The 19,865-nt window shown below is 56.0% G+C and overlaps 1 protein-coding gene across 2 annotated transcripts; it reads left to right on the forward strand.

Moving 5' to 3' along the window:
• Window positions 1-278: 278 nt before the first annotated feature.
• On the forward strand, window positions 279-6,269 carry LOC106006178. Of its 2 annotated transcripts, XM_045071936.1 has the most exons (3): window positions 279-485; window positions 2,946-3,954; window positions 4,110-6,269. In XM_045071936.1, exon 3 carries the CDS (start codon window positions 4,509-4,511, stop codon window positions 5,466-5,468), a length of 960 nt encoding a protein of 319 aa, XP_044927871.1. In that variant the 5' UTR covers window positions 279-485; window positions 2,946-3,954; window positions 4,110-4,508; the 3' UTR covers window positions 5,469-6,269. The 2 variants fall into 2 exon arrangements, with proteins under 2 accessions (XP_044927871.1, XP_044927862.1); XM_045071927.1 differs by having other exon boundaries at window positions 2,946-6,269.
• The last annotated feature ends 13,596 nt before the right edge of the window (window positions 6,270-19,865 follow it).

The raw sequence follows: 19,865 nt of genomic DNA on the forward strand, positions 1-19,865 counted from the left end.
CCCAGAGACACAGCATGAGGCTGTTCTGGGCTTGGGGCTGTAGGAGGTGTCCTGTTCCTCTTGGGCACTGGCAAGAGCTGGGGGTATCTAGCAGTACTTGCTCTGGGGCAGGATAGGGCAGGGCTCAGCCGCTCCGAGCCCCTCTCCTATGACTTCCTCCCTGGCTTCCTCGGCTTCCCAAAGGCAGCACTAAATCAGGTCACCACTTGTCTCTCCTTGCAGTGGCTGTCCTGCCCAGCTCCTGGCAATCCAGGTCACTGGCTCCCACACCCCCCCGCCCTCCCCAGCAGCCTCGGAGATCAGTGCTTTTGTTCTTAAGTGCGGCTCATTAGACCCTGGCTGTGTGCCTGACACTGGGCCTACTGCTTTAAGAAGAAATCACAGGCCCCCTTTGCAGCCTGCGATATGCCAGACTCCATCATGAGTTGCTCTGAGGGAGATAGGATCACTTCTGTTTTGTAAGTGAAGAAGCTGAGGCTCAAAAGGTAAGTATCTCAATCAAGGTCACTCAGGTGACAAGGGCAGAACCAAGGTTGAAACCTAGATCAGTCTGGTCCCTGAGCCTGTGCTTTGAATTCCCAAGGTCCTGTGATAAGAAGACAGGACACAAAGGTGAGGCAGGAGCTGGCGGGGGTGGGGGGGGGAGTCCCTGGGGAGGATAGGTAGGGCTCAGAGTAAGGTGAGGTCTGAGGGGAGTGTGCAGGGCTGGGGGAGACAGGAGGCGAAGGCCCGCAGTGTGCCTGACGAGGAGGTACACACACACTCACTCAACCAGAGACACGTATCACACATGCACACAGACACACACGCACAGACAACACACAAACACATGCAGTCGTGCAGACATACAGGAAAGAGGCTGGCAGACACCCAAAGACCCACAGGACCGGCACGCACATAAAAGCCACACACAAAGACCCAGCTGCACACAAAAGACACTCGCGGACCCAGAAATCACACCCATGTTGAGACACATGAGAGACACACACAGACCCAGCGTCGCTCAGACACATACACAGACACCTACACATACACAGACACCTCCCCCCCCCCCGGCCCCGCCTCCCCGCCCAGCACACAATCTGGAGGGAAGGGAGGGAAGAGCCAGGGCCGCCTCATTTCCAGGCCTCCTCCTCTAAGGCGAAGGGAAAAGCCTTCCCCAGAAGTGCTGAGTCAGCAGCGGGTGACAAATGAGCCTCGGGGCGGCGGCGGGCTCAGGGAGAGCACTTAGCCTGCGGAGCGCCTGCCTGCCAGCGCCAGGCCCGGGCCAGCGGCGAGGGGGCAGGGAGCGGCCACAGGCTGCCCGCTCCGGGGGAGGCCCCAGGGAGGAAGTGACTCACTTTGACTTTGCAAAGCCGGACTCTGCAGCCCAAGGTCACACAGCAGGCGCTGCCAGCGGGCTTCCTGCAGAGAGGCGGGGTGGAACCTGACCGGTGCACAGCCGGCCTGGTCAGGCCTAGGAGAGGCTGGACCCAGGTGGGATGGAGGCAGGGGGCTGGCCCTTGGCCCTTTCCCCTGTCTGGGCACCACCAGCAAGAACAGACAATGGACCCTAAGCTCTGAGACTGGCTCAGAGCCCAAGTCTGGGCCAGGAGACCTTCAGGATCCTTCACGAACATTCCTTTTCACAGCCTACGGTCCACACAGGAATCTAGGGAAAGGGGACATCGTGGCAGGCCTGGGTGGTCGCAGCCACCCCCCAGCCTGGCTCTCCTGCCCTCTTGCCCTTGTGATTTATTCTTCAGGAAGCAGCCAGCAAGGTCTTTTCAAGACATCAATCACATGATTTCCTCCAGTGGCTTCCCACTGCATTTAAAATAAATTCAACCCCTTGTCATTAGTAACATCTTTCTTTCAAAGGCGCCTCTCTTGACTGTGGAAGAAGGAACTGTTAAAAATGACACGAGGGCCACATGGGACCCGGGATGTCCCTGGCACACAGCCCTAACTGGCCTTGTTTCCACCTCCTCTGTCCCCACCCCCAGCTTTGCATGAGTGGCCCGAATCTCCGCAGAAACTCTCACCTTCTCAGAGAGATGGTCCCTGACAGCCTCCTGCTTGTCAGTCCCCGTGCAATGACTCCCTGTAGCTCTTTCAGAGTCTTTGCTGCTTGCTGGGCTTATCTTTTTTATTTGTTTACTCCTGGGCTGTCTGTCCACGCCCCTCCCTCTGCGAAAGCTTCTTGATAGCAAAGATCTTTTCTGTCCTGTGCGACCTTGCGGGGGTCCCTAGTCCCCCCCCCCCCACCCCGCAGAGCATCTGAGGGGCAGGCCTGAACGGGAAATACGGGATTTCCAAAAGCACAGGTCTCCTTAGGGACACACGGGTAAGGGGAGGGACAGAGGCTGCGGGGAGGTGCTGGTGTGAAGGGCCTATGGATAGGGGCTACAGCACGGGATAAACACTATAGACACTGCAGCGCCCCCTGAAACTAGCCAGAAGGCTGTGGAATAATCCAGGCCTGGCTCTCTCGGTTGCTAGCTCCGTGTCTTCGGGCTAGTTATTTACTCTCTAGAAAATGAGAAGGAAGACATTCTTTCTTCCAGGTGATTGAAGGCTCTGGGTACCCCCCCCCTTCTACCCCCCCGCAACTCCCTGAGGTCATTTCCTCGCCATGCCAGCTCCTAAGACACAGGGCTCTGCCCGAGAATCCAGAAATGGAGAATTCCTTTCCTTAGGAGGGTCTGGAAGATGCCAGCTATGTTTCCACTCCAGGTCCTGCCAGACCCTGTGGCTCAGTTTCTTCCTAGGTGGACAGGCACTGAGCAGGGTTCCCCCGCTCAAAGGTGGCCCTCTGGGGACAGCGGGGAAGTTTGACAAAAGGGAAACACTACGAAGTTCTCCCATCCTGGCTCTGTGGCTTCAGCGGCCTCTAAGCTGGTGGACTTTTTTTTTTTTTTCCTTCTGCTGATTGACTCCTGTGTTTTCCATCCCTGCCACCCCAGAATGAGGATCCAGTGAGTGAATCATCTTGACAATGCTTTGGAAAGTGTTCCTGCTGGAGGAAGGTGAGGACGTCTCTGCAGCTGAGATGCGCGCACAGGGGTGCGGAGAACGGAACGCTGCTGAACCCACTTTGTCTCCATGCCCGAGGGCCGGTCTTTCTGACAGCCCAGCCCCTACCCCATCTCCCGGAGCTAGTGCGGCAGCCCCAGGCCTGGCTGTTCCTGCTTTGGTGGAGAAAACAGAAAGTGAAAGTGGCTCTGGGGGGGGGAAGCAGCCCTACAGAGCCCGCAGCCTACCAGCTTGTCTGCAGAGGGACCCCAGGAAGGAGGGGCAGCTGCTTGCCCTCGGGTCCCCTGCCCTGCGCTGCTCACCCGGGACCAGCCCCCTGTGCCTGCAGTCTTTCCTGCCACAGTCCCGGGCAGAGCAGCCTGCCTGGGCAGCAAGACGGTGGCCTGAGGTCACCACCGGTCCCCAGACTACTGTCCTGACTCAACCTCCCTTGTGGATGAGAGGAGGGGAGAGAAGTCCTGGCAGCCAGTGGGTTGGCCCCGTGGGCTGTATCAGCAGCTGGGGCGCTGGGGCGGGCTCAGGATGCTGCCTCAATCGAGGCCTTCCTCTGAGGGCTCCCGGCAGGGCTTCCCGAGGGTGTCCCAGGGAGGCCCAAGGTATGGGTGTGGGTGGAGGAAAGTGAGAGGCAGTAGCATCGGTCAACCTCAAGCACTAACCACAGGCCAGGCGCCACGCCAGGTGCTCCGGCCACCCAGCAAAGCCCCGGCTACCCCTGATCCACCTGTGAAAAGCCCCGTTCCATTGGCCTATCTGTCTCCATCCATCCCTTTAGTCCGCAAATAATTTTTAAGATCCTCTGTGTGCAGCTGCTGTTCTAGACACAGGGGACACAACTAAAGAAACGTGTTTTTTTTTTTTTTTTTTTTTAAACCCTTGTCTTCACGGAGCTTCCTATTCTAGTGGAGGGAAAACAGTCAACAATCAAGAGACAGAGGCCAGGTGGGATGCTGATGGTGACAAAGGAGGGATGGGGGGGGGGATGGGGTGCTGGAGTCGGGAGAGGTTTGTGATTTGAACTAGAGAGGGTGGGGAAGGCCTGGCTGAGAAGGCGGCATCGCTTCTGATTCTGAACCTTTCTGTAATCTACACAAAAGTCAAGGACATGGGTATGATTAGTCATCCTGAAGAAGGACAAAGAAATCAAGCCCCAAGAATGAGTCCAAGGTCAAACAGCTGGGACGTGGAGGAACTGAAATCTGAGCTCAGTCGTCTAGCCCGTGCTTGCCACCACCACACCATACTGGGCGCCGAGAGAACAAGAGAGGACGGAATGCAAGGGAAAAGGCATAAAAGGGTGCATGGGGGCCTTGCGATGGGGGCCATCTGTTTTCCAAACTGAAAATCAGGACACGACCTGAAAAGATTTTCCTGTTGCTCATAATGAGAGTGGCCGTCTGGGAGAGGCAGTTTGGATGCTGGCCCGAAGGGTGGGATTTCTGAGACATTCCAGTGGCTTTTGGGCTCACGAGGCAGTCCAAGGGTAAGGCATTGCCATGGCAACCCCAGCCTGGCCTGGGGGCCAAGAGCCTGGTGCAGGGCCACATGGCAGAGAAGCTGAGCCGGGCACAGGCCCAAGATTCTGCAGGCCAAGGGGGTGGCCAAGGCTGAGGAGGAGGTGGAGAGGGGAGAGGGGTACGACCTGGCACCCGTGCTCTGGGCCGACTGGGAGGCTACGCTGGCAGATTCCCAGAAGCCCCCTGGCAGGAGTCTCTGAGGCTTATGGGGCAAGAACCCAGGCTTTCCTGTTAGACAAGTCTCATTTGAATCCTTCCTCTCTCTGGCCCTGGGCAAGTCATACAACTCTGATGAGCTTGTTTCCCCATCTGCAAAATGGGGCTAAGAACTCATCTCTAAGGAGAGTTGCGAGGATGATCCTGCTGGGATCCTTCAGCAGCCGTGGCTGGTGCATTGCAGACTCAGTCCATGGTCACTGCGGTTTCCCTCCACCCGGCAAGGCGCTGGGGGCATGCCAGGATGGTAAGCCGGGTGGGAAACGGATGACCCGGCCAGCCAGGGCCATCGCAGATTCCCAGCCAAGCCCTGCACGTGGGCTGCGGCTTGGTCAGCAACACAAGAACAATACCCTTCCAGAACAGCCAGGCCCACAGTGCAAACCCTGCCCCCCCACCCCTCCTCCCTTCACTGTACCCTGCTTCATAAGCCTCTCCCCTGGGGGCTCCAGGACCCACACATCCTCTGTGCCGGTGGGCAGTGGAGCAGAGACATCCCCTTGTTCCTGCCAGGTGACACCTTCCCTGTTGTCTGAGACTTTCAGCAAACTGCTGCTCCCACTAGTCCTTAAAGAAGGGAAAGAACCAGAAGGAACTTCAAAGGCTTTTGCCTTCCACCCTCCCCAATACCTCTTCTGTGGACTGAGCTGCACCCCTCTGGTCACGGCCAGGGCAGAGTCAAGGGCAGCTGGAATTCCCGCCCCACCAAACCTCTACCAATAATTCACCACCGTGCGACCTTGAGCATCCTCTCTGGGCCTCCTTCCCTTCATTTGTAGAGTGGGGATTTAGACTAGATGGTCTCTACAGTCTAGTCCTGACCCCTAAGGGATTATATTCCTCCACTCCTTCATCCATGTGCTCCCTCACTCACAGCATTTACCACTTTTTGACACTGCGTCTGTTCTGTTTGTCCCCTGGCTGCCTTCCTCCATGCCAGTTCTACCACAGCAGACATTTTGTTGGTTTTGTTTCCTGCTATACCCCTGCCACCAACCAGAAGGCTATACAACTGCCACCAGGTAGCAGAAGCTTGCATCTGTCCGCGTCCTGGAAGAGAATGGGCTGATCCAGGGCAGTTGCACACGTTGTAGACAAGGTAAGGGGAATTAACAAGGAACGGTGAAATCTCCTGGAGCTGACAACAGGGTAGCGGCTGGGTTCCTGAGGGAGCATGGCCCAGCTGAGTTGTAGAATAGGATGATAGGACAGGAGCTGTGGGCCTGGGGCTGAGGAAAGCAGCCACTGCCAAACCCTGGTTCCAAGCAAGTGGGGGAATAAAGACCGCCATGTCCTTCTCCTGCTTTTTACCTTCTGCTGCAGCTTCCCATTGGCTGAAGCCATCCAGAAGCCAGACAGTAAAAGAGCTCTGAGACACGGTCCTTCAGTGGTCAGACTCGGGGCCACAGGAAGGGTAGAAGAGGGTGGACTCTGAGCCTGGAGGGGGCACGTGAAGCCTTCCACATCTCATGCAAGAGATGCTTGCTGAGCACCTGCTCTGGGTCCGAGTCCATCCACCGGAAAAGAAACACGTGCATGACGTTTTACAGAGCAAGATCTCTGCCCTCCAGGAGGCACAGACAGGCCCCTGGCTGGATCTTGAAGAGTCTCTCTTCCCTCTGCCTGGAGGGGAGTCCTCTCTAAATGTAATCTGAGGGCAGCAAGTAGTTAACTCAGTCTCATTTGCAAAATCCCACCGACAAATAGAAATGAGGGAGGCTGAGGAGTGAAGGGAGAACTAGAGCAGGAAGAGGGTCTGGAGGCTGTGGGGGATGGGAACGGGAGGCAGAGCCAAGAAAAAGCCCGAAAGGAAGGTGACCTTGAAGTTGTGGTTCAGGCTACAGTTTGAAGGGTTCAAATCCTACTCCTTCACTCATTTGCTGTGGGATCTTGGGTCTGTTCCTCGGCACCCCTGATTCTGTTTCATCATCTACACAAGCAAGGCCAGTTGGGGTTTGGTGGGGTTGGGTGGGGTGTCTGGGGAGGGGGGTGCGGGGCGGGGGGTGGGGGAGAAATCGGATATAGGAATTTTGTGCGGATTAAACCAGAATCCGTGAGAAGGGCTGAGCACGGGGTCTGGGCACATGGTGAACACGGTGAACACTATTATGATAATCAGAGACAGGGGCCACCCCCCCAACCCCCACCATCGCCTTTCTCACCAAGAGGGATCTCCACCCCCTCTCCAGCTCCATTTAATTCTGAATGTTTTAGGTCATTCTATGCCTGGCGTTCTGCCAAGGCTCTGACAAAGACAGGAGTTTCTGCTCATTCATCCTAATGCAAGTTCCTGCGTTTATGATAATAGGGAAAAAAAATGCATGAAAGGACTCGCTGCCTGTGGAGGGGAAATCTGCTTAGAATTGAAAATCCGAGTCCTTCCTTGGCCTAGCCTTTCCTTCCCAGCGCTTTGGCAAAGGCAGCCAAGGGGAGGGTGGCTGGGGAGAAGAGGAAGGGGGGGAGGCTAGGGGAGGAAGAGCCGGCCGAAGAGGACCACGGGCATTGGGGGGCAGGGGCAAGGCCCTGCCCCCACCCCGTGAATGGGCTTCGGGGTGGCTGAGGAAGCCTGCCAAAAAGGCAGAGTGAAAAGGCCAGGCCCCGAGCGGGCGGCGCGGTGCGCGGTTTCCATGGCGACACCAGCTGCTGCCTGCGCCCCGGCGCTGGCTGCCTCCTTCTGCGGGGCCTCGTCTGCCACCACATGGTTACCCGGCTCCGTGAGGAGGAAAAATCGGATGGGTCGCCTTGGCCCGGTGTGTCACCGATAGTGCGCTAGGTACCGCGCAGGGCTCTGCCGGGGAGACGGGGTCCCAGGGGCTGCCCTTGGAGCCTCTGGAACCACTTGCCTCATCCCGCGGGTGTGGACGGAGGGGATGCCACGGGGCCAGACAGGTGGGACAGGCTCCCTGAGTTCTGCGCGCCCTTGGTGGGAAGTGGCCGGCTAGAGGGCCTCTGGAGGACGGAGGAGGTGGTAGGACCCAGAGGCTTGGCAGCAATCTGGGAGAGGGGGCAAGGCTTGCCCTAGGGCTCCTGCAGGAGGTAAAAGGGGAGATACGAAGTCTTTAAGAGGTACAAGTGACCACTTCTGGTGGTAGGAGGAAGAAGGCTGAGGAAGCAGAGGCATCTAGAACATCTGTCTCCCAGGGCAGCAGCACGTAGGTGGGGCTGTGCTCCTTAAGGCAGAAACCCGGGACCCGAACTGTCTGACACCAGGACTCTCCTTACCCTCCTTGTCTCCCGGTTCCCAGCCCAGAGCCTCTTAAAGGACTTGGATCAAGGAAGGGATGCCCAGGTTTGACGAGTGAGTAAGTGAAGGGGGAAGAGATGAGAAAGTATAATAAAACATAAGAGATACGAGATGTGCTCCACCCAAGTAATTACCAGCCCTCCAAGTGCACACCACTCCAGGAAACCCCAGCCACCACCCCCCGCAGCTGCGCTGGCCTCGCACAGGGCACAGGCAGACACACATTTTGTGGGACTTTGTCACCTAGATGTGTGGCAGTGCTTTTGTTATTTTTGGTCGTCTTAGCATCCAAATCAGGTATCACAAATTTATTGCAATTCTGTTTGTTTGTATTTATGTACATATTTATTCTTTTTTTAAAAAATTTATTCATTTTAGTAAGTGAGCTGACCGCCCACCCTGAGGCTTGAACTCACACCCCGAGATCAAGAGAGGCATGCTCCCCGAACTCAGCCAGTCAGGAGCCCGAATTCTTTTTGTGTTTGCTCATTGCAGAGGGTTTCTTTGTTTTTTGTTTTTGTTTCTACAAGCTGTGTCAGGTTGGGGTCCCACTTCCTGAGCCCTGAAACAGGTCTACCTGTGAGGGTGTTGGTTTGCAAGCGGTCCTCGTTTTGAGGAAGCAGATCTGGCAGGTGGCTGCTTAGCGGCAGGTGGTCCAGGGTTATCCTCATGCTTTAGGGAAGAAGTCTCTGCAGCTTTCTTTTCCACCGGTACACCCAGAGGCTGCGGTTCCCCGTGTTTCTAGAGGGCTCAGTGGACATTGTATTGTTTACTTCTTGATCATCAAATGTTGACCATGGGAGTGTGAGGTCCTTGAAGTAGGGACTTGGGGATGGCTTACGGAGGCGTCCGTCCCTAGAGCAGTTTCCAGCTATCAGGAAGCACTCAGATTTTGTCAAGGATGAGTAAGTGGATGTACAAATGGAGACATCTGGGAACTGGCCAGTTTTTCTCATGGGTTCCTCCTCTGAGGGGGTTCAGGAGGCTGGTGCCTGGTTTTCTCGTTCATCTCGCTGTTTCCAAGGAGAGTCTATTCCCAGCTGCCCTGGAGACCACGAGGGCAGAGGTGTTACGTATCACCCAACCGATGTTCTCTATTTGCCTACGGGTGCCAGGCCCAACATGGGGCACAGCAGGTACAGTGGCAGGCGAGACGGACAGGGTCCATATTCTCTTGGAGCGTACATATGAGAACATCATAAGTGAATGAGTGAAAACATTAAGTGGTATAAGTGAAGTGGAAAAGGGCCTGCAAGAGAGGCTGGAAAAGAGAACCTGATTTCCATAGGGCAGTCAGGGGAGGCCTTTCTGAGAAGATGGCACTCTAGCTGAGACCTAAAGGTTGAGAAAGAGCCAGGTGCGTGAAGAGCTAATGAAATGTTGTCGTAGGGAGAGGGACCAGCAGGTGCAAAGGCCCCATGGCAGGAAAAAGTTTGACATGCTTCTGGAAGGCCTGTGGTCAGGGAGGTGCGTCTGCACCCAGTGTTGACGGGCCTTATAGTGCACAGTGAGGGCTGTGGTCATTTGAAACACACTGACAACCATCGTTAGGTTTGTATGTGTGAGTGACAAGATGTGACCGGTGCTCTGGCTTTGAGGTGGAGGAGGGATTGGGCGTGGGGAGCACAGTTAGGAGGTGAGAGGTATGGGGACATGGGCAGGTGAGGGAGGCGGTCATAAGGATGGAGAGAAGTGGGTAGGAATGAGCCCTGGCCGGGGAGGAACTGAGAGGATTGCTCGTGGGGGACTGGAGGGTGGGAGGAATGGGACAAATGTCTGGGCCCCTGGGTTTCTGGCCTGGGGAATCCAAGAAACCTGGTAAATGATGCAAAGTCCAGCTGCTATCAGAGAAAGACCTTCTGTTTACTGGACATGTGAGAATCTTTCCTCCAGAGCCCACACAGGCTGCGCAGGAAAAGGTTCTGCTCCTGTTCATTAACTAACGAGCCCCTGTGTGAATGGCTCCTCACCGGCAGGGGCCTGGGAGACACGGAGTCAGGAGAGCAGAGCTTGGAGAGAGTTGTTATCAACCGGAACGGTGTGGTTTTGAATAGTGTAATTCTGTCTGTGGCTGTTCCCCCACGTTTAGCGTTTGGAAGCAGGCCTGGATCCCATCGTCTGGACACAGGACTCTATTTTTGCAAGGCCTTTCTGGGGGGAAAGGGGAGCAACTTCATGGCCCCGGAGGGCCGATGGTGAGAAGCACAGGGATGGTGCTCATCATCTCAGCTTTCTCACGGGGATGAGCCTCTCATCACTAGATGTATTCAAGGCTGGCAGGAAACTGGGGCATCCTCAAAGGGGGAGCCTGAATCGCTGCCCTTGGGAAGGCCTGTTTCCTCCAGCTTCCCTGAATCTCAGGACAGCAGCTGCCTCCCATGACCTGCAAAAAAACCCCCTCTGCCGGCCCGTTAGAGACCGCAGCTTGGTCACAGAAGCCTGCCCTGTTTGCTCTGGGCTTCACAATCTCTGTTTTCGTCCCCGCCCAGGGCCAGCAGGAGCACAGACCCCCGTGTGGGCGGAGTAGTAGGGCCCAGCTGAAGGTGCGCTCGGGCCTAGTCCAAGGTCTCCCGGCTTTTCAGGAAAGGGCATCCTTTAGGGCCGGACATGGCCACCAAACACTCCCCCTGACCAGTTAGTCTTCTGTGGGGACACCCTAAGGGCATCATGGGTATGAGGAGGAGGTTGTCCTATCAAGCCTTCCCGGCAACCCCCAACTCCCCACCGCTGTTCCCAGCAGCGGTGGCCACCAGAAGAGTGGCTTGCCTGCGGATGGAGAGAGCTAGGCTGGGGTCTCCAGGGACCGCGGCCCCCATGGGCCAAGACAGGCTTCGTGGCCCAGCGGCTGAAGGGGGTCCCCCTGAGTGGCGGGTGGGGAGAGGGTGAGCCAGTCTGCAGCCCTGGAGAGAAAGAACCTGCCCCTGTGGAGGCCGCCCCAGGCCACACAGGCCACCTGGCATCTCTGGGCTACCTCAGAGGTCTAGTTCTTTGTTCGCATCTTGGAGGCTCCGGTTTCCAACTGGAAATGAGATACGCTCAGAGCTCCTTTCTGTGCGAATGGAGTGAAATGACGGACAGGACAGGCACAGCGCCATCCGGGCACCTAGTAGTGCTGGACAGTAAGTTTTCTCCGGGAACTTTCTTTTCCTCCATGTCCTCCCCACCCCTGTCATCTGGAGGAGCAGAATCGCTCACCAAAGCTGGGAGAGCTGTGCTTGTAGGGAGAATAAGGTCCTTTGCCGTCTGAAGGAGCCCTGCCTTTGCTGATAGGGCTGCAAACTTGTATCTTGGTCCAAAATAATAAGGCCGGAGGGAGGGTCAGCTGTGGAGCTGTGGGCCACCTGGACTTTCCCAGTGCGTGCTGTGGAGTGAGGCCAACAGGAGTGGGTTCCCCATATCCCTGGGCTGTGGCCCCACACTTTGGGGCAGGGTCTGGGAAGGGGACTGTGGACCTGGAGATAGCAGATTAGCGTTCCAGACTGGAGGCTCAGTTGAGGGCTGGGGGCTGCCCAGCCAGGTGGGGGAGGAGGGTGGAGGAGAAGGGGGGGAGGGGCTGGGGGCCCCCCTAACTCTTCCAGCCAGCTGACCCTGTTATTTTTAGCTCTGGAATGCTCCTCGAGCCTCCTTCAGTGCTGTTTATCTTGCTTTTGTGTCCCCGCTCCTCTCCAGGAAGCTCTGCAGCAGGAGTGGGTCAGTGATGGGAGGACATTGGGGGTGACCCAAAGAACAGGAGAAATTGGCTGGGGCTGGGCAGCAGGAGCAGTGGGAGCAGTGGGAGCTGCTCCTACTCTGCCCCCCAACTCCCACCCACAGGCTGTCTTTTCCTCTTTTCAGCCTTTCCTGTCCTGGTTTGGGGCCACCAGCTTAGCCCTGCTCCCTCTCCATCAGCTGTGCTAAGAGATCTACCGTGCTTATCAGACACCCCCCACCCCCCAGCCAAAGTGTCACTTCTCCTTCCAGGCCCTCCAGTGAGGTCATCCCTAGGGTGGGGCTGGCAGAAAAGGTGGGAACCTCAGACCCCTGTTCCTGGGTCAGGACACTCTGGGTGCCTTGGAGAAGTCCCGAGTGTAAATGAACAGGAACAGAATGTATGCCTTTGAATTAGTGCTTTTATATATTTTAAAGTTTATTTACTTTTTTAGTCATCTCTACACCCCATGTGGGACTCGAATTCACAACCCTGAGATCAAAAGTCAGGTGCCCTTCTGGCTGAGCCAGCCAGGTGCCCTGTGCTCTAGTTACTGGGGTGTGTCACTCACCGGGTTCCTTTCCCTCCTCCCCAAAACTGCACCAGTGCAAGGTGCAAGGCCTCCCGGCTGGCTGCCTAAACATAGGGCCTTCCAGACTACATCCCCCCTGCCAGACCCCAGTCACAGGGCCCAGAAGAAAGGGTCAGCAGAGGAGAGGGGGCAGCAGCTGGAGGCAGAGAGGCAGGAAAAGTGGGAATACAATCCTGGAGTTACCATGATTTCCTCCTGGGTAGGTGAGCTGCTTCTTCTGGTTCTTTCCTTTAAGCCTCCTAGAGAAAGGCTTTTTTCCCCGCTCTTTCTCATACAGGAGGAGCCCACCGGTCCCTGTGGAGGGTCTGGGATGGATTGGAGCCAGATCTCAGGGAGAGAGGCCGAGGAGGTCAGCGGGGACCCCCCAGGAGCCTTGGTGCTGAAGGATTTGCAGGAATATTCTGGCCACTGGCTGCTGTCCATCAGTCTGTCAGTAACTCTCTGTGCTCTGGGCCTAGTGGCAGCCTTGACAAACCATATGTCGGGGCGCTTGGGTGGCTCAGCTGTTAAACATCTGCCTTCGGCTTGGGTCATGGTCCCAGGGCCCTGGGATTGAGCCCCCATCGGGCTCCCTGTTCGGCGGGAAGCTTGCTTCTCCCTCTCCCACTGCCCCTGCTTGTGTTTCCTCCTTCGCTGTCTCTCTCTCTCACTGTGTCAAATAAATGAATAAAATCTTAAAAGAGGGGCGCCTGGGTGGCTCAGTGGGTTAAGCCTCTGCCTTCGGCTCATGATCTCAGGGTCCTGGGATCGAGCCCTGCATGGGGCTCTCTGCTCAGCAGGGAGCCTGCTTCCTCCTCTCTGCCTGCCTCTCTGCCTACTTGTGATCTCTATCAGTCAAATAAATAAATAAAATCTTAAAAAAAAAAAAATCTTAAAAGAAAAGAGAAACCATTTGTCCACTTGGGGATAGGCCTGCCCAGGACAGTCCTGGGTGAAGGCAAGGGAAGGGGAGCCAGTCACCTGGGGCAAACCCACCCCCACCCCCAGGCATGAGACTAATAACACTTAGAGGTGGGGAAGAGAAAGCAGCTGCCATATTCCAGGAAAGGCACTGACCTTTAGAACCAGAGACAGAAATAGCCCGGGAGAGGACAGATCTATGTGGGAGAGACGTCCAGGCTGGGCAGGGGCAGGCCCAGACAGGAGGGAGGGAGGACAGCCACAGCAGCGCCAAGAGCCCCGAACACCATGCCAGGCATTTCACACGCTCTCTCTCGCTTCCATGCCACCTCCCTGTCTGCGGGGTAGGCATGAGCATCACCATGTCACAGATGAGGAAACGGAGGCTCAGCGAGGCAGAGCCAAGCTTATAATGGGCAGGGTGGGGACTGACCCCAGCCTCGCTGTCTGGCGGCCCATGTCCGCGCATCGCCTGCTGCACCCCTCCCCATGCCCGATTACTACTGCCATCCTGGGGAAGGCAGGGGTTCTCCGCTGAACCTGTCCTCACAGTGGGGGAAGAGGGTAATCTCTCCTGGAGGCCTCAAAAGGTGAACCTCAACTACTTGTGTTTATTAAATGACCCCAGATGGGGCACCTGGGTGGCTCAGTGGGTTAAGCATCTGCCTTTGGCTCAGGTCATGATCCTGGGGTCCTAGAGTCGAGCCCCACGTCGGGCTTCCTGCTCAGCGGGGAGCCTGCTTCTCCCTCTGCCTCCGCTGCTCCTCCCGCTTGTGCTCTCTTACTCTCTGTCAAATAAACAAGTAAAATCTTAAAAAAAATTTTTTAAAGATTTTTAAAAGATTTTTTTTAATTAAAAAAAATTTTTTTTTTAAATTTTAAATAAATGACCCCAGAACCCCTGCACCTGGGCACCCGGTGATCAGCTTCCCTTCCCTTCCTTGCTCACAGAACGAGGGAAGGTCAGCTGTTCTCCCGCTATTTCTCCCAAATTGTGCTGGGCTCAGGGCTGGGCAGAGCCCCAGGAGACCCCTCTCCTGAAGCAGTGGCCAGGACAAGCTTGGGGGAAAGGCCCTAGCTCAAGTCGAGGTCTGGGGAGGTGAGAATAAGAAGCTCAAAATAACAGCTGACTGGCGGCTGGCTCCCCATCTCTGTCCCCAAGGCCAGCCGGCTTCCCAGCCTCTGCAGCTCCCAGCTGTTTTTGCTTATCTCCAGCCAGGGAGGCCGGTTGCCTGGATACCAGTGTTTCTGATTAGCCATTGGGTCCTTCTGGGGCGGGTGGAGTGGCTGCATCCCCAGCCAGCTGGGCGCTCCTGAACTGGCCCTTGGAAGAGTGGCAAGGTTGGAATCGGGGTGCCAGGGAGCTTGCTTACAAAGAGACGTCCCCCTTGCCAGGCTGTGTGACTTTGGTCACAGTCACTGCTCCGGGGCTATTTATCTGTGAGGAGGGACACATATCCCCTGCCTCCAAAAATGGCTTAAGAATAAATGCGGCAATTAGATGGGTGCTCAGGGCACAGTTCCTGGGGGATTATAGCCCTCCGACCCCACCCGTCATGGCTCTGCCCTGCTGTATGTGTGGCCCTGGGAGGCCGGGAGGGTCAGTGAGGCAGGCGGTGGGGAGCCTCAGAGGACGGGGCAGTGCTCCTGTCTCTTTGCTCCGGGAGGAGGTCCTGCCCCACCTGCCTGGTGCCGATTCGTGTGCCCCCCACCCCCGCCTTGGGGGCTCGGGCCGTGGGAGAGAGCAAGGCCCTAGGAGGGGGCAAAAAAATAACCAAGATGAGGCATTTTTCTCCTTGTAGCCTCAGGACTGGTGGTCCCAAGGGAACGTCTTCACCTGAGAGGCTGGCTCGGAGGCTGCGAGCAGGACTGGAGAAGCCTCCGGCCTGTGCAGAAAGGGTTTTCCCGAACTCCCCTCCCAGTTCTCTGGGGCCCCTGTCCAGAGCCAGGCCCACGGAGCCGGCAGCGGCTCAGGACGAGAAGCTGCAAATGACCAAAGGGTCCCCGTGACCCCAAGAGGCCTATGTGGCCATCACAGACCCTCTTCTTGACCCTCTTGACTGAAGAAATGGGCAGAGGAGAAAAGGCAGAGTGGGAGGGGCCGGGAGGGGTCCGTGTCGCCCGGGCCTTTACTTTCTTCCTCTCTGAATGGAGCAGGCGAACAGCCTGTGCCTGTCGGTAGCAAAGACGGAAGCCCATGAATAATGCAGAGAGGAGCACAGGGCAGCTAGAAAATGGTTAGCTTCATTAAAGCAGTGAATGGGCCCGGAATACAAAATGGAGGGGAGGCTGGGGGCTGGGGCGCCGAGGGAGAGCCGGTGCCGCCGTAGGGGCTCCTCCAACGGCCAGGTCCTGTCACAGGGCCTCCCTGGGGGGCTTCCGTAGCCACCCTGGGCATGTAGACCAGACCCGACTACTGGGTCCTGCCCCAGGCCAGTCTTCCGGTTGGTTTGGGCTGCGGGAGGCAGGGCCAGTCTCTACCTCCTGGAGGAGCTGGAGCTGGAGGGCTGGAGGGAATGAACATTCTCGGGGAAACTGAGGGAGCTTCCAGGGATGCCCGTGGTGGGGGGAAGTGGACTTTCAACAGCTTGGGAATTTGGGGAACTCCAAAGGAGGGATGTTCTTGGGGGATACCTGGGTGGCTCAATTTTTAAGCCTCTGCCTTCAGCTCAGGTCATGATCCCAGGGTCCTGGGATCGAGCCCCGCATCAGCGGGGAGCCTGCTTCTCCCTCTCCCTCTGCTTGTACTCTCTTGCTCTGTCAAATAAATAAGTAAAATCCTAAAAATAAGGGGGGGGGTGTTGTTCTTAAGAATCAAAAGAAGAAAGGAAATCCCATCAGGAGAGATTTACCACAAATCTGGACGGAAGAACCCCATCACCTCATGGGCACAGCCATCTTACCCAAGAGGCCTCAAAGTTACACTATGGGTGTTTTTTCCTGACTTCACAAGGAATCTAGGGAGGATTTTTACAGGACAGAGACAAGATCAAATTTGAATGAGCAGGGGCACCTGGGTGGCTCAGAGGGTTAAGCCGCTGCCTTCGGCTCAGGTCATGATCTCAGGGTCCTGGGATCGAGTCCTGCATCGGGCTCTCTGCTCAGCAGGGAACATGCTTCCCTCTGTCTCTCTGCCTGCCTCTCAGTCTACTTGTGATTTCTCTCTGTCAAATAAATAAATAAAATCTTTAAAAAAAAAAATTTGAATGAGCAGATCTACCCAGACCACTAGGTAGACACTGCAGAGTGGCCAGAGAATCTGGAAACAGAGGTAATAGCCCCGTGTTGTGAATTGTTATGTGAGAGCCACAAGCCACATCATCTAATCGTCTATACTTGCTTCTGCTTCCAGACTGGGTGGTTGCTTTGTGATTTGGAAAGAGGTGGGCCATGGGTGAGTTAAGGGACCGTTGGAGCAGCCCCGTGCAAGAGGCTGGTGCAGAGGGCCTGGGCTGATGGTGGGAGCGGTGGTCCATAGGCAGCGCCGACCACTCTTGGCGGCGGGGGAGAGAGGCGAAGGAGACCCTGCCTTCTGGCTTGGGTCCCGAGGCCTTCGAGCTGGGGGATAGAGGGAGGATGCTGAGAGTTTGACCCTGGGCCTTGCAGCTGTGCTGGGCTCTGTGAGTACAAGGCTGCCGACCTCCTGCCTCCCCTGCCCACGGGGATGAGGACAGTCCTGGCAGCTGGGGCCTGGGGCTCTGGGTGACTTTCCTACCCAGCACAGCTTCCCTGCCAGGAGGGGACCCTCGGCAGCCCTTGCTACTCGCTGACCTCTGAAGTAGGGAACCTGAGGCCTTTCTTCTGTCTGCTTTCAGTCAGGCCCTGGAGCAGCGCCATGATGTCTTTCCCATTGGCAACACCCCAGGAGAAAGGCTTCCATCTTTCTCTGCCAGCAAAAAGCCCCGAGGGGCTCCAGTGCCCTGGTGAGCACCGAGGGGTACCCTGGGGTGTTGCCCTGTGGGGGTGGGGGTTGAGTGCAAACCTGTTCCCTCCAGGTGAGCATTTCTGCTCTCTGTGGCCTCCCAGCAACCTGAGGGGCTCCTGGGTCCTCTCTTGCTGAGAGGAATGCAGATCCAAGGCGTCTGGGCAGGATCTGAAATCATTTAGTCAACTCCACACCGCGGTGCCACAGAACGGTTTCCCATAAACATGTCCCCAGACAGCCGGTGCACGCAAATAATCCGATTCCAGGAGCCAAGTGGCAGTCTGGAGAGAGGACCGCACTGGGAGGCCCAAGTAGGGAAGAAAGGGAAACAAGTTCAGCCAAGACTGGGGATGGGGGAGAAAGCAGGCTGTTTAATAAAGAGGCCCAGGGGCATCTCAGTCCATTAAGCATCTGCCTTTGGCTCAGGTCATGATCCCAGGGTCCTGGGACGGATCTCCGCATCGGGCTCCCTGCTCGGCGGGGGTCTGCTTCTCCCTCTCCCTCTGCCCCCTATTCATGCCTGCTCTCTCTCTCTCTCTCTCTCTCTAGTGCTCTCTCTGTGTCTCAGATAAATAAATAAATAAATACAATTAAAATAAATAAATACATACATAAAGAGGCCCAGAATGCTGGGTGAGGCTGCGGAACAGCTGGATGTGAGAGAGGAGGCGGCCCTGGGGCTGGCAGGGACAGAGGGTCCCGGGGAGCCGGTAAAGACAGGTGGGTATTAAGTTGCATGGAAAACAGAGGAATGCAGATCCAAGGCGTCTGGGCAGGATCTGAAATCATTTATTCACACGTGCTTTGTCCGTGCGGAACAGCTGGACACAGCTTTTCCAGGACCTCACGGCGGTGAGGCGCAGAGACAGGGCGGGGCTCCAGAAGCCAGAGTGTTGCGCTGGGCTCGTGGGGGCGGGAGGGCTGGGCGGGAGGCCGTGTCCTGGACAGGGCCGACACAGTTGAATCTGTCTTGAGGGAGAAATAGCAGACCTCTGGGAGAGGAAGAGTTGTGGAAAGACCCAGAGGCAGGAGAGAGCCTGCTGCTTCCCAAGAGCCACGGCTGGGTGAGAGCGTGGCTTGAGTATGGTTTGTGTGTTTGTGTGTTTGTGCGTGTGTACGTGTGTGACGGTACAAAACGAAATGAGCTATACCAGGAAGTAAGAATAGCCTCGCTAAAGGTCCTGTGTTCTGTGCTGCAAATCTTTGTACCTTAACTTGAATACAGTGGGACATGTTTGGGGGATAAGGTAAGATTTGTGTGGTGTGTGTGTGTGTGTGTTGTAAGATTTTATTTATTTGTTTGAGAGAGAGAGAAAGAAAGAACACAAGCGGGAGGAGGGGCACAGGGAGAAGCAGGCTTCCCGCCGAGCAGGGAGCCCAAAGTGGGGCTCAATTCCCAGACTCTAGGATCATGACCTGAGCCAAAGGCTGACGCCCAACCGACTGAGCCACCCAGGTGCCCAAGATTTGAGGACACACTGGGGTGCTAGAGACTGAGCCGGAAGCTGCTGGTGAGGAACGGGCAGGACATCAAGGACGAAGTCAGGTTAACTGACTGAGCCAGAAAAGCTTCTTCGGGGGTGGGAGATGGGGGAAGGATCAAGGTGAGGGGGAGGGAGTGCCTTGGGTGGAACAGGGTCCTCCCCAAATTCACGTGCACCAGGAACCCGTGACTGTGTGTGATCTTATTTGGAAATAGAGTCTTTGCAATGTAACCAAGTGAAGATGAGGTCATACTAGAGTTGGGTGGGCCTAAATTCAAAGACAACATCCTTATAAGAAGAAGGAAGTATGGACACAGGTGAGCAGAGACACGGAAGGCAGTGTGACGGTGGAGGCAGAAATGGGAGTGATTGGTCTATACACCAAGGAGAACCCAAGATGCTGGCCAACAGCAGAAGTTGAAAGAGGACAGGGAAGGATTCTCCCCGAGACCCTTCCGAGGGAGCAGGGCCCTGCTGACCCCTTGATTTCGGACGTGTAGCCTCCAGAACTGTGAGAGAATAAACATCTGAAATGTTAGGTCGCCCAGTTGGTAGTAATTTGTTACGGCAGCCTTAGGATACTAATACGCTCTCCCCGCTTCAAAGAAACGGGGACTCCGAGGGGAAGCCAGTGGCGAATCTGACTCGGTCAGATAAACCTTCAAAACACCGAGGCCAAAGGCAGGCGCGATCCAGAGGAGAGCCAGAAAAGAATGTTGAGTGGGTCTGCGAGGCCCTCGCGAACGAAATTCTCTGCTTAATCATTGAAAGGCTTTGATGAGAAGGAGAAGGGGAGGAGCCTCAGAGATGAGGAGCTGTCGGATGAGCTCAGGCTGGAGCAGGACACGTTCAAAGCCGAGGAAGGGCGTAGAACCAAGGACAAGAATAAAGGAGCCACAGAGATGTTAGGAACATGAGCCCGGGCCATTGCACCCCACATGGGGCTCAGGCTTGCAGGAAGGGCCACACGCCAAACAATTTTTTGGCAGGTGGGGGAACGGGAAAGTAGGGAGTTAGAGTCACCCGTGGGGTGAGGGCTAATTTAGCATGCATGGATGATAGATATGCCCAGATGTTATTTGTCACTGATCTTCTCTGTAAAGATAATGGAATAGGAAGCACAGTTCCTTTTTTTTTTTTAAATGGAATGCACAAATGTTAACAAGAGGGAATTGAATCGGCAGAGAGGAGATAGCTGTAAAGGGATGAGCTCCCCGTCACAGGAGGCATCCAAGCAGAGAGTGGAAGAATGTCTCCTCAGGGCTGTTCTAGAGATGACTCCTCTAA

Source organism: Mustela putorius, unplaced genomic scaffold, assembly GCF_011764305.1.
Source record: "Mustela putorius furo isolate JIRA1106 unplaced genomic scaffold, ASM1176430v1.1 tig00000129_pilon_pilon_pilon, whole genome shotgun sequence".
Lineage (NCBI taxonomy): Eukaryota > Metazoa > Chordata > Mammalia > Carnivora > Mustelidae > Mustela > Mustela putorius.